Genomic DNA, 14,075 nt, shown 5'->3' with positions numbered 1-14,075 from the left:
ATCTAAACTATCCACAAATAAATCTCTTTAAAGTTGGTAACCTTAGAATTATAAGTAATATCATACCTCTCAAATTTTATATCTCAAATGATGCGATATTTGATTTATAGCTTATTACACGTAATTATAGAATCACGTGAAAACTCAGTTCTATAAATCAACGTGGCATCCCTTGATATACAAAAGTTAGGGATGTAAATGTGAGATACAAAACATTATTTTAATGAAAACTGGTTTATCTTTAATATTTCATATAAATTATGTGAAATTATAGTAAATAATTTCAAAATAATTGGATTGATTAGTAATTTAGTACAATATAGGGGAGTTAAAAAGAATTCCCCTTACGATTTTGATGATTGTGATCATCACTGAAATCCAACGGTTGTCATCAACTCAACCCAAAGGTTACAGCTTTTCCTCACACAGAGAAACATCACCAGATTCAACACCTTCAAGCATATTCGTTTCTCCACAAAAAGGCCTCATTTTTAGTTCCGGGAGTGAAGGATAGTCAGTAACCCGCTATCAAAACTTCATCTTTTGGACTTCCCAATTCATAGTTTCGACAATACTTATCAAACTTTTGCGTTAGGTTTGTTTTCTTCTCTCTCTCTCTCTCTCTCAGTAGCTTTGATTTGCATATTGAATTTATTTTTGTGTGTATTTGTTTATATATTTTGGTGGTTTCCCTTTGTAACTTGTTTGTTTGTTGAAATCAATTCATTTTGAGATTAAGAGGAGAAAGAAAGATCCCTTTTTTTAAATAGAAAAATGAGTGAAAATGAATTAGCAACTTGGTTTAGAGGAAATTTGTTCTGACCCAGAATTTGTTTTGCGCTAAATTTTTTGTTTTGATTAGGATCTTGGGTAATGTTTGGTTACTGTGTGGTTTTGGTTATGTCTTCTCTAGAAGTGAGAATATTAGGATCAGAACTTTAGCGGTGCTGTGTATTTTAATGGAGAGGAAAGGATGTTGTAAAATCATAAGTCGTGTAGAAGTGGATGAGGAATGGTTTTGTGGGGCTATAAATTGAAGACAATGCTTAGTAAAGTAGTATGGAGAAAATCTTTAGTGGGATGGGTTCATTTGCAGGCCATGTCAGTGCACGTGGCGTGCATGACGCACGTGGTGATTGGATAGGTGTACTTGCATCCGTCTCACTGATATAAACATTTGCAAAGATAAGATTTATTTTGCAAGTGTTAAAGTTGTTGGGCATTGTTTGATTAGCATTTTAGAAGAAGTAATTTTGATTGCCTGTGGGGCACAACTTATGGGGAAATTGATGCTGAAAGCAATGGACACACTCTTGAAATGTTGATTGTATGATGGATTAAAGGGCAATCCTTCTTGAGGAAAACATGGGTTTATTATTGAATATCAGATCCTGTGGGTCGCTTGATTGATAGACAGACATGATACGGAAAATATATGAGGGAGTTCTCAAGTTGTATTTGGGGGGAAAACAAGCATAAAAGTTATTCTCTATTTTGTTCTTGTGGATATTGATGATTACTTATTAGAATGATAGAAAAGCCTTTTTGGTATTAAAATATAACTAGGATAGGATTTTTGTATGAAATCACTTAAATAATGGTTGCTAAAATCATATTTTATGTGGGGTTCCGAGCTCTATATTTTGTGAAATGTTTGAGCCCTTAAGAAAACTGCTTATATTTTTGTCTATGATGTTGTTTCTGAGTGACTCTATGATGTTGAGGGTCAAGTTCAAGTCCAGCAGAGAATTGCAGGAAGATTCTCGCAGAATGTTATATATCAGTATGAATATAATATATATGGAGAAATTTAATTAAAATACCATTTCAAATTTGGAATTAATTAAATATTCATGAAGTTTGAAACTCTTTACTAAATGACCATTCGCTTAAGCGATATAAGCTTATTGTTTAAGCGATGTGGGTTTATCTATAAGCTTATCTCTTAAACGATTTGCGTAAATCGCTTAAGCGATGAAAGTTCATGGCTATTTAATTCATTCCAAACTTGAAATGGTGTTTTAATAGTCTGCCCTATGCCAGATTTTTCTTCAATTTCTATGTAGTTTCAGTCTTATTTAATATTCCTGAATAGATTAAGTCACATATAACCCAATAGATGAACAAAATATCTCCAAATGTGGACAACCTTACATGGCTGCTGATAATTCTGATATAATCATACGTCAAGGCAATTTAGTTCCTGATTTTACAACATAATCCGAATTGCATTATGCTGGAGTTAAAAAGGGGTTGCAGTCACATCCATAAAGTGTAGAGAACTATGCAATGTAGTTTGTTCTCATTTTGTTGTTATTGCTCAGTTTTTTTTCGTGGCAGTTATTCACGATGTATTACAATCTGACATTTATTTGTCGTTTAAATTGGAGCTATTGTCACTGAATTTCTTATAGTGTTTGAAATTACAGGTAGAAAATGGCAGTAAAACCAACTGTTGCCTTGAGGGCTGTCCTTGTAGGTGGGATAGCTGTGTTTGCTAAAATAGCTGGTACAATGAAAGCAGCTGGTGGTGCAAAGTTGGGGGCAGCAGCAGCTGCCATGTCAATGGCAGCCGCGGCTGTGACACAATCAAAAGAGGATCAAAAGGACGGTTCTAAGCCATCCTCGAAGTGATTTTTTTATTTTCTTTTGCCTTTCTGTTTACGATGATTATGTAGTTGGTACTGTTTGTAGCATAGTTTGATGTTCCCGGGTTGTCGGGAGCAGTGTATTCACGGTTTACTGTTACTTGACCACATGAAAATGTCTAAAGATCAAACAACTTGAAATAAAAGCAATGACTTGATTCTTATTTATTTTGTTCTCATCTTGACTGCATATTTGTGGTTCTCAAAAGAACTGTATAACAGACAACTTCACACCAATTCTTAAAAACTTAAGTGAAAGTTGCATGAAGGCTCTGAGCTTTCTGCTGAAGTATAAAGTTCCCAGATTGACGAGTAAACAACATATTCCCATCCAAGGTTTGACGAAATCCCAAGTTGGTATCCTAGGTTACATTTATTCTAGATTCTCACCCTTAAAATAACAGTATTCGCAATTTTTAGGGTTTAAATGGTGAAATTACTATAATGCCTTTAACTCTAAATTAATAAATTATGTTTTAACCCCTAAATTAGTAGAATTATAAACTTACCATTTTATTTTCAAATTATGTCAAAAACATCCTCGGTCAGTCGTCACTACACACACTTGTTAGAAACAACCTAATCTGGGCTATTTCTGACTATGTCGAACCACCTGGTCACCTCCATCACCTTCCCCGTAGTCCGTTGTCCAAAACCTCTCTGGTTGTCGACACATTGGCCCCTCCAATCACTAGCGTCGTTAGGCTCAGGGTTTTGGTGTTCTTCGTTGGATTCCGATCGATTTTGGCGACAAAAATCCAATTGGACACCACCATTACAACCACCGACTCCAAATCTATAAAACCCATATGTCCCCAACAATCGTTTCATCATCGTTCTTCGGCCGAGAGTTCTTGTTCATCGGCCTTTTTTTGTGAAGTGGTGGACAACAAACAGTAAGTTGTCGTGGCTGGGAAGGTTAGGGGTTTGTAGGGGAGGATGAGAGGAGTCAATTGGTGGTAGTGGTTGGGGTTGTAACTGTTCAAAACGGTCGAAAATCGACAAAAACCAATCGCTTGTCACGGTTGACGATTGACAAGTGATGAGGGGTTGTGAAGGATATGGTTTTATAGAAGGGAGGATGTGGATTCAAATGGTGGTGACAATAGTGATTTTGGGTGAAAGAATAGCCGAAAAGAGGGCGAAAAACGTTAGGGATGCCGTCTACTAATGTGCACCGGAGGACTGTTAAAGGCAACTGTCTGCTAACGTACGTCACCCATGTAAAATGACCAATTTACTCTTTTACCATTACATCAAACATTTTTCCGTCACTTTAAGGGTGAGAATCTGAAATAAATGTAACTTGGAGTACCAACTTAGGATTTCATCAAACCTTTGGGTGGGAATATGTCGTTTACTCCCAGATTGACATAATAGGTTATAGCAACATAAAGCTGCTTAGGCAAACATGTATTCCATGTTACAGAAGAGAAGAAAAGAGTGGAATAAAATAATTATTTATGTCAATTTAGATTCCACGATATAATCAGGTCTTCAAACCATTATCAATTGATTGCCACAACAAATATGCTAACAGAAGAGTTATACTGTGCATGAAATAAGTAAACTATACAATGCTTTTTCTTGAATCGGAATTTTCTCCACACCGATACAATCGTCCATATCCCAAGTACTATCGTTCATGCAATGTCTTCTCCACCGGGGTGAGGAATGTGATAAAATATTGTGCATGAGGAAGATATTCAGAATTCGACATTCCGTATATGTTAAACTCTTACCTTCTCAATGTTATCAGCTTGGCACGAGATGTTGGATGTTTAACCGTGCCGGTAGACTTAAAGCTTGTGTACATGTTGATCTGCTTGAACCACACATGAAATCTGGCTTATCAACTGAATGTACCACAAGCTCAGAGTTGGGAGATTCTAACTCAAATATGACCTGCAAATAAAGAAAATTAACATTACCAGAAATATAACATTAAAAGTTTCCATTTTAGGCCGTGCTCATTCAGACTTCTACAAGGTACCAGAAAGCTTCTAAGAGAGAACAAATCAAAATTAACATTTATATGCCAGCATAATTATATATGTGAAAATATAGTAAATATCGTGTTCAGAATTATTAAACATGTAAACTACAACATAGGAACCACAGATTGAAAATATAAAACCGAAAGGATATTTAACATTCCATACCACAACATTTTCACCATCATGAAGGATAGGAGCAGGGACATAAAGATTGCATTGTGGTCCAAAAGACTGCAAAAAAGGCTAAGTAAAGATTCTAAAAGGAAACTAACCATAAATATAAAAGCAACAGCAGAAAAGCATACAAGACATGATGGAGATAAGGAATAACTTTACCGGCCAATATCTTCCTATGTTAAATTCATTAACAAATGCAATCCCTTTACCCCAACCACTGAAAGATATGTATGTATCTTTAACTTGGTTTACTTTATCAATACTAAAACGGCCGGCAAAGAATGCGGGTTCTTTCGAAATGGTCCCTGTTAAGGAGATACAAAGAGCAAAGAGCCATTGTTGACTGGAGAACCAGAAATGAAAGAGAAAATAATGCAACAAGTATGATAGAGCATCTTTCAACCTTTTCATAAGGCTCTAAAGACATACCATGTTTATGTTCTAATTTTTTGCGGGCAGATTGTTGAATGGATCCAGAAGATGCAACCTGAATGATGGGATTGATTTTTGGCACCTCATTGAGGTTGTGAAAAGGAATAGAGTACATTTTCCATCCATGCAGAACTTTCCCATCCAAATAAACCGAAGACAAAATACCCTATAATCCAGGAAAATCAGCCATAAACAACTAGGATTCAATACGATGGACACAGAAAGGAACTTCCTAGTTACCACCAAGAAAATTAAGCATGACCGGATATCTTACATGAACAATCAAAGCTTACAATGCTGGCATGGAGAGATTAATATTACAGTCTCTAAATGACACTGAACAATGATCTAATGCATCTGATAAACAAAGATTAAAAGTTTCAACTTCATAAGTAACTTTACCTTCTCATCAAACAGGTATTGCCCATAATTTACACGACCCATGTTTTCAACCTGAAGAACGAAAATATATTACATTGGAAGAAAAGAAAATTCTATCATATGCATCATAAAAGTCAGATAACAGCAAAGAAGCCATTAGAACTAACATACACCTAGCAGAATCCATGTACATGGAAACTATCAGTTTGCATTTGTTCTGATAACTTCTTTCCAAGACAGAAATCATTAAAATGGTCAAGACAATTACATGAGTTCCTAACCTTCCATAACTATTTATATACAGGGGATATGAAGGTGAATTGGTGTTACAATATTGCTTCCAGAGCTACAAAACATAACTGATACTCAATATAAATGAATATTTTTACATTTATGAGCATAAAAAAAACCATTATATGTATAATGAAAATCTTGTATCCACATCCGCAACGTAAGCATGTATCTTTATTCCAGTTTACTATCTTCTTAAATATAAATAATTGCCCAAAAAGGGTGGCAAGTCTAGAACCCTAAGTGGCTAAGTGAACTGTTCAATGAAAAATAAAAGCTAGTTACCAAAATATACAAGCTGATGTTGGAGACACATCTAGCATTAGGGAGGCCAAGTGCTTGATTTGACCATCTTTCAATTGTACCGACATATTCTGGCTTTCCACCATTATCTCCAGATGGGCATGATATCAACACTTGAGCTCTGTCATGCACCTGCAACCACAATACTTACATTATTTATTGAATTTCTGTGAACTACGTAATTCTGAAACCACTAATGAGAAAAAAAATTGAACATAACTACAAAACTAGAAACTGAATTACTTGGCTTAAATATGAATCAAATGACATCTGTACCTTTGGTATGCGCAGACTACTTCCACGGTTCTTTCCAACATATTCAGATACATACAATAGAAATCCAAACATCTGGAGTGAAAAAAGAAATCCAAATGTGGCCATAGTAATGTTCAACACTCTTGGATTATTATAAAACGCAGAACAAAGAAACTTACAAATAAGATCATAAATTCTTACACACCTGACCCACAGACTCCATTGAAATTGGGTTTTCAGATTGAACTACATCTGCAGGATCTATAGTATCAAGTAAATCAAACAACAATGCTGTTTTCTGTAACTGAATAGGTCCATATCCTGCCTTTGCATTATCCGGAGGAATTGAAGGAAGAGATGTAGCACTATATTTCTCTACCACCCCCCGAATTGCTGAAAGCAGAACAGTCTTTGTTAACAGAATATCTTGCAGAAAAGCATTACTGCCAAGATAAAAAATCTCAGGAGCCTAAATATCTCAAATGAGAATAAAAAAAGGTATGGCATAATCAGATTAGTGAAAAAATCAACAAAAATCAAAGACAGATTATCCCAACTACAGAAGGAAAAAAAGAAACCTAAAATTATACCTTTGAATTTTGCATTGTCCACATCACCAGATTCCTTAATTGGTGCATCCTGGGATAAAGGGGCATATGACTATCAGTTTAGTGCATAAAACCAGTCTGCTTTTTTCCTGATAAGCAAATCAATATTGTTCTCACATAATCATAAGAAGTTAGATCAGGCTTATAATCAGAATCATCCACTCCAGTATTTGCTCCATTGTAAAATCCAAAGTTTGTCCCACCATGTGCCACCTGGAATTAGAAGAGTCCGAGTTAGAATTATCAGTAGGTAAACAACGGCTTGATAGCAGCAAAAATGGGAAACTATTGTACATAAAGCACTGCAGAACCGTTCTTTGATAAAATCTTTTCTAGGTAAGATGCTGTGGAATCTGCACTAGTTGCTGCTATCTTCTCCCCCCAGTGTGTAAGCCAGCCAGTATAAAACTCCCTGAAATTACAAGCATTATAGCAATGAACCATTGATCAGAAATAATAATTACAAGACACTTACGAAGAAAGCGGTGGTGATTTTCCTGGGGCATTGAACTCCTTTTGTAACTTAAATATAGGCCAAGGCTCATCACCAGTAGAGAAGTCAACAGCTACAAATCAGAAATCCAGATAAAATTATAGCAAAATATATTATTTAAACATAAGATCCTATTAACTTACTCCCAGTGTAAATCTCAGTTACATTACTTATGTACGTAGCTAAGACATAATAGTAATAATCAAGTTATACAGTGGAAAGCTTCTCAATTTTTTACCCTTTTGAAGACAAATAAAGGAACAATTCTATGAATTATGCCAACGGCTATATAAATTCTAAAGAGATAACCCCAAAAAAAATATTGACAAAGATTGATATTTGCAATTCCCGAGTCTTTAAGAGTATCAAAATCTCCCTTATGCTCAGAACTAAGAAACTAAAATACATTGCTATCGACTTTACCAGAAAAAACAGCGTCTCCACTTATAGTCCCCTTCTGAAGATTTTCCCTCCTACCTCCGTCCGTCGTATACCTAAAAATCAAGTCAAGGAAAGGATGAATAATCAAATAAGGAAAGAATAACATCAGAAGTCCATTCAAAGTATGCAATTGGTACACATTTCTACTACATATAACAATAGAAATATCAACTAGATGCAGCATATGAACAACTGGACATTATAACCAACAATTATCAATAGAACAGTAAACTAGGAAGTCGTAAATATTCAAACCCAGGTAGTTGGAATGAAACCAAAATTCAAGTTAAAGAAATAATCTGGAATAAGGTCAATAAAACAGCTTACAAAACAATTTCTTCCCCAAGATGTGCTCTGGCCAATGTAACAAGGTGATGAAGGTAGGCCTTGTCATCTCCATATGACCCAAATTCATTCTCAATCTGTGAAAATAATATCAATTAACATTAAGATACCTAAAAGCAGGGAATTTAAAGTTCAACTTCACAAATTAAAAGGTTCTCCCATTCACACCATGACAAAAGTAGCTCTTTCCCACAAGCAACATTAACATTCAAATAAGGATTTATCATCACAAGTTGGCAAATCATGAGTTATCCATCATCCATCAATTTTTTTTTTTTCATAATTTCAAAACTTCAATAGCTTTCTTTAAACATTAAGAAGGAAACCCCTTTTAGCTTAACCGTTGTGAGTTCAGTACTGCACATTGGAATTCGGATTCTCGTACTGATCCAACAATTTTCCACAGTATTTACCAATTAAAATTCATGGTTGGAAGACTATTGAAGTAACATATCCACAAACCTGAACCATTATAATAGAGCCTCCATTGTCATAAAGAAGAGGAGCTATCTTTGGGAGTAGGACTCCCCACCATCTTTCAACCTACAATATTTCACATTGCCATATAATCATATTAATGCACAGCATGGTGAACGTTCACATTTAAAGCCATAAACAGCAGCTAAAACATACTTCATTACAAAAATTAAAATCATGAGACACAATTTTGAGCAAACAAAACTATAGGGGCATATACCAATCGAAGGTAAGCAGGATCTGATGACCTGAGTTTGAGAGCTGGTTTTATGGCAAGCAGCCAAGCTGGGAAACCCCCCAAATCCCACTCTGCAACAAAAGGATATTTTTAAAGGAAACAATTGTTATCATGGCAACTACAAAAGATAAAAAAAATACAAATTATCACAAACAATGGGATATCAGAAGTACTGAACATGAAGTTCAAGTGAAAAAATGACTATAAATCAAGATACACGAACTATGTGCCCATCTTCTACGAGCTAAGTAACCATGATTTACATGGAAAATGTACAAAAGGCAACAAAAAAAAAAAAAAAGTTTTTTGAAAAATGCTCTATTATAAGGATCGTGGATAAGGGGAACATCACCTAGTGCCTCATAAGTTACAATAAGTAAGAGTAATTTACAACTGTTCCAGATGTATGGCAATATCAATACTGGAATCTCCCTTACTACTAATAATCCATGAAACAGAAATGAAAATTCAACATACTAGCAGTGGGAAAAGAATCTAAATGTTAAGACTGACCAGCACATATGTAAGGCCCAGCTCGAAGCATAACAAGCAAATCCAGCTTTTGACAGAGTTCGAGAAATGATACTAGATCTGCAATACCCTCAAAAACCAGCTTGCCAGGTTTTGGTTCATGCAGATTCCAAGGAACATAAATTTGGATGGTATTTAAGCCCAAAGCCTTAGCTCGTAAAAGCCTATCCTCCCAATACTGCATTCATAAGATATATACTCAACACATTACCATGTCACCAAAAAAAAAGAATCTTACAAAGAAAATTTCCCTTTTCAATAAACTTGGTAAGTGATATATTGAAAGAAGTACATAAAACTACATGACAAATGAACAATGAGATAAGATTTCATTATAGAGATCCAACTCTCTTAGCAAAATACAGCTTTAGTAGACAAACAAATATAGAAAAAGGGAGAACAATACCTCAGGAAGTACCCGGAAATAATGCACATCGCCACCAATAATCTGAAATGGCTTACCATCTTTCCAGAACATGTCCTCAGCAACCTCGAATTTTCGTTCATTCATCTAACATAAACATAAAACGAAATTTCACCCAACATAAGACCAAAAAAGTAACTTAACTCCAACATAAAACGAAATTTCACCCAACATAAGACCAAAAAAGTAACTTAACTCCAACAATTCAAAACAGTGCAAATGCATACAAAACCAAGAGCCAAACTTCCATTATCCATTAAAAACTTCCTCAATTTCAGATACTTTTTAAACAGTAAACGAACTATTTGAAAATTCAATCTTTTTTCTTCTCCTGAGAGCTCCCTCGCTCTCACCAACCAAAAAAACATAAAAATATAAACTTTAACATAAAAACGAAACCTTTTTTCTCAAAACTGAACACCAATTCATATAAATATATAAAATCAGAGACGTAATCTTACGCTCTTGTGTCGAAGCTGATGATGAAGAGGTGAAAGAGAAGGAAGAGGAGCGAAGACTGGGACCAAGCCACCGAGCAGCACCAGAAAGAGCAAAACGGAGAAGAACGCCGTCGTTTTGGAGCTCCGCCTTCGCATTCCCGACATTGCTGAGAACTTGGTCTTCCCTTTCGTTGACTCCGTTGCAGTGTCAGCCATTTTCAAATCGAATGAACCCGACCACACTGAGGTAACGCATATTTTGTATTATTTATTTTTCCAAATTTAGAGAATTTATTCCCGGATAACATTTTCCCATATACGTCCCTAAAGTTTAGTCCAATGCCTTTCTATAATCATTATGGACAGGGATGTCTATTTTGCCCCGATCGGTTTTGGACCTGAAGAGCCGAAGTGGTCGAGCCAGGTAGAACTCAACCCGACATGTCCGTATAATATTATCATCAAGATCAAGAGTTTTTATCATAACATTGGGTGTTTTCGAGCATTAGCATAGTATTTGAAAAATTATCTAAAGATTTGGAGCATTTGTTTCCCTATTTTTGCCCTATCTTATTCCTATCATTTCCAAAGTACACATTTGTTTTCCTAATTTGAAAATACTATTATATTTTATTCAATTCTTTTTAAACTCCCTAAGTTTTTTAATTTAACAAAACACCCCCAAAAAATTTAAAAATTTACAAAAAACACCCCACCCACACCATTGTTGGAAGGTGGCCGGAATTTAGTATAATAGCGTACTACCGACTGGATTTGACCGATATAGTTATTTCCAGCCAAGCCAGATCCAACGTGGATTTGGCTAGAAAATGCTAGATCTACGGCCAGATCTTCGGCCGTAGTTAGTTGTCAACGACAGCCAAGATATGACCATCAACGATGGCCAAGCTATGGCCGTCGACCATCAATAATGGTCATATCTTTGGTCATCATTGACGACCAAAAGCGGCTAGATCTAGCTGTCAATGGATAGATCTAGCTGTAGATTTGACTTTTTTGGACAGATCCAGTCGATTGTGTGCCAATACGGCGACTTTGGCCACCCTATGGCTGTGATGGCCGGCTGCCGGTATTTAATGGATGGGTAGGGCTGTTTTTGTAATTTTTAATTTTTTTTATTATAAGGGCGTTTAGTAAATTAACAAACCTAGAGGGTGCTTTGTTAATTTTTAAATTCAACCATGTTATTTCTACCCAATTCTTACTTTTTCAAAAATAATATCCAAAATACTAAAACAATCTCATTCTTTGTATGAAAGTTTTGTGTTTACTCGACTCAACTAGAGTAGAGTATGTTTATAAATTTGAGTCAATTTAAACTTTTAGAAAACCCAACCTAACCAGAAATAATTAGATATTTTGTTTGATTATAATAATTTAAATAGTGAGCTTAAATATGTTATGGTAGTTTTCAACCAAAAATTGACAAGTTAGGGGGGATTTTATTAGTTTTTGAAAATATTGGATGCCCATATATTTGTAAATCTCTCATGGTCCGTGTATTACCTATATGCTATTCTTTTCTCAATTCAATACCACAACTTTAATATTTAAGGCCAAGTGACAAAATATTTGATTTCTATTATCTTTTTTTTTTTTTTTTTTTTTTTAACTAAGGTGTCCGAACTAGCTTACGCACGCTTCGATTAATCCTTGGAGAAGATTAATGCAGCAATCCACTGTTACGACACCCCACTTAATATGATTTCTATTATTATATTATTTAATTACCATATCATATCGAATACTTAATAATTAAATTATGTTAAAACTTATAAAATTCATCTTTTCTTTTCTCATCCTTTAATTTTCAAAGCAAAGTCATTGCATATGTTTTCTTTCAAGGCAAATATTGTTTGGAAAATGTAAAAGGTTTCTCTTCCAAGTAAAGTTCTTGGATAAAAATAGAATTATTATTCAAGTATTGATAATTCTTAAAGGATGGGCCAATAAGTGGGCCTAATGTTTCCCTTTTTGGGCCTTCCTCATCTTGGGCTTATTTAAGGCCCATCTTTTCATTTTCCAATGGTTTACATGACTATGTAATTCAATTTGTGTAGGTCAAAAGTTTTAATTAAAAGAGAAAAACAATGACTTAATTTGTCACTATGTATAGGAAAGTGGTGATCAAAATCTAAATAATGGTAGTCATATATTCCAAGTCCCACTACAAAATTTATTAGTGTGAAAGAAGCCAAATTAGCTTTAGCTTTCCACATATGCCAATGTCCTCAACTAATAGTTATCAATCACTTTTATAAAAGATGAACAGTATCAATCCAATAATTTTCAAAATCATAACCACTAGTATTCTAACCTTTTTTCGAACCTTATAGTATTCAAAAAACAGGAAAAATAGGACCGGTTTAGGGTTGTACACGAAAAATTATCAAGATCATAACTACTAGTATTAGAGGACCGGTTTGCCAAACCCTACGATATTTGAATAATAGGAAACAATTATAGTCTTCGGTAATGTAGGCGTTCATGAGTGGATTCAAACCTCAAACTTGGTAAAAGCAAACCATATATTTAACCTCTTTAGTCACTAGGGTTAGTTATACCTAAGAGGTTTTGTGTTCGAGTCGCAAGAAGGATACCTATCACATTTGTGTACTTACCTTCGTCTATTGGGTTTATAAGGTGTTCCATGGCTTTGAGGATTAGGTAGACTCCAATGTGAGTCTGGATACCTCAGTTACCTAAAAAAAAATATCCCAAGGTTGCACATGAAAAATTATCAAACCCTACAATATTTGAAAAACACATAAAAACGATGGCCTTGGAAAAAACCAGAAACCTAACCGTTCGACTAACCCGACCAAATATCATAGAGTTGCACATGAAAAGTATGCAAAAATGGGAGAAAACAAGAAGTTTGATTAGGGATGGTCAAGTGTTCCTAATTTGAAACATGAAACAGGGAAAAGAAATGAAAGTAAAGTGAAGTGAAGAAGGTTGAGGGGAGTGGACCCTGAGGTTTGTGTGTAAAACCCGAAATTGTTAGATTCTTTTTGATGTTACAAGTTCACTGGAGATGAAGGATATATAAATATATATATTTGACTATTGTGGTGTCTCCAGGGTGAGTGGGCCAAAAAAATAATGCAATAATATTGAGTTTCTTCTTCCATATTTATATTGTTTTTTTCTTGCCTTTGAGATCACTCAAGTACTACTTTATTTAGTAGATTCTTTCTCGTACACTATTTTATGCAATTATTTCAACTCATTTCACCTTTTGATTTTATGACTCTGTTCTGCCACTATATTAATGTTCCTTCACAAAAATGTGTGGTCATCGGGATTCGGAAAAAAAAAATGTTTGAGATTTAATTAGCACAAAAGGAAATTACCCAAAAAATAAATAAAAAAAATATTGCTTATGTTATATGATATGAAATCAATATGGGAAAATAGTATTCCGGAATGCAAAAACAATGTTGGGTCCTTAATGTTGGATGTAGTTCATACTTTACACAGGGTTAACATCGACATATTTGGGGTACCCCCTTCACGGTAAGTTCAATTAGTAAATGGACTTGAAGTTAGTTTGTAAATATTTGGACCTCT

At 34.8% G+C, this 14,075-nt stretch overlaps 2 protein-coding genes across 6 annotated transcripts; one reads left to right on the top strand and one right to left on the bottom strand.

Moving 5' to 3' along the window:
- Positions 1–395: 395 nt before the first annotated feature.
- Positions 396–2,825, top strand: LOC116121701. 2 transcript variants are annotated; one of them, XM_031407640.1, is made up of 2 exons: positions 396–595; positions 2,430–2,825. In XM_031407640.1, the coding sequence occupies exon 2, from the start codon at positions 2,437–2,439 to the stop codon at positions 2,632–2,634; it is 198 nt and encodes a 65-aa protein (XP_031263500.1). In that variant the 5' UTR covers positions 396–595; positions 2,430–2,436; the 3' UTR covers positions 2,635–2,825. The 2 variants fall into 2 exon arrangements, with proteins under 2 accessions (XP_031263500.1, XP_031263501.1); XM_031407641.1 differs by having other exon boundaries at positions 2,415–2,825.
- Positions 2,826–4,092: 1,267 nt separating this feature from the next.
- Positions 4,093–10,754, bottom strand: LOC116121626 (beta-galactosidase 17). Of its 4 annotated transcripts, none has more exons than XM_031407568.1 (19): positions 10,503–10,754; positions 10,024–10,128; positions 9,600–9,795; positions 9,069–9,157; positions 8,834–8,914; positions 8,354–8,448; positions 8,009–8,079; positions 7,568–7,658; positions 7,387–7,504; positions 7,210–7,305; positions 7,075–7,123; positions 6,690–6,877; positions 6,506–6,577; positions 6,212–6,361; positions 5,657–5,707; positions 5,252–5,420; positions 4,982–5,127; positions 4,811–4,876; positions 4,093–4,553 (listed from the first exon to the last, which is right to left on the bottom strand). In XM_031407568.1, the coding sequence occupies exons 1-19, from the start codon at positions 10,695–10,697 to the stop codon at positions 4,404–4,406; spliced, it is 2,178 nt and encodes a 725-aa protein (XP_031263428.1). In that variant the 5' UTR covers positions 10,698–10,754; the 3' UTR covers positions 4,093–4,403. The 4 variants fall into 4 exon arrangements, with proteins under 4 accessions (XP_031263428.1, XP_031263429.1, XP_031263431.1 ...); XM_031407569.1 differs by having other exon boundaries at positions 4,982–5,128; positions 5,259–5,420; XM_031407570.1 differs by lacking the exon at positions 4,982–5,127 and having other exon boundaries at positions 4,411–4,553.
- Positions 10,755–14,075: the final 3,321 nt, after the last annotated feature.

The sequence above is a fragment of the Pistacia vera genome, unplaced genomic scaffold (assembly GCF_008641045.1).
Source record: "Pistacia vera cultivar Batoury unplaced genomic scaffold, PisVer_v2 Contig127, whole genome shotgun sequence".
Lineage (NCBI taxonomy): Eukaryota > Viridiplantae > Streptophyta > Magnoliopsida > Sapindales > Anacardiaceae > Pistacia > Pistacia vera.
This window is presented reverse-complemented; position numbering and strand designations above follow the sequence as displayed.

Coding starts and splice junctions, on each gene's coding strand:
- LOC116121701 (XM_031407640.1), top strand. CDS start 2,437: ATGGCAGTAAAACCAACTGTTGCCTTGAGGGCTGTCCTTGTAGGTGGG.
- LOC116121626 (XM_031407568.1), bottom strand. CDS start 10,697: ATGGCTGACACTGCAACGGAGTCAACGAAAGGGAAGACCAAGTTCTCA. Junction 9,796..10,023: donor ATTTCCGGGTACTTCCTGAG/GTATTGTTCTCC, acceptor TTATGAATGCAG/TATTGGGAGGATAGGCTTTT. Junction 5,421..5,656: donor AATACCTGTTTGATGAGAAG/GTAAAGTTACTT, acceptor CCTGGATTATAG/GGTATTTTGTCTTCGGTTTA.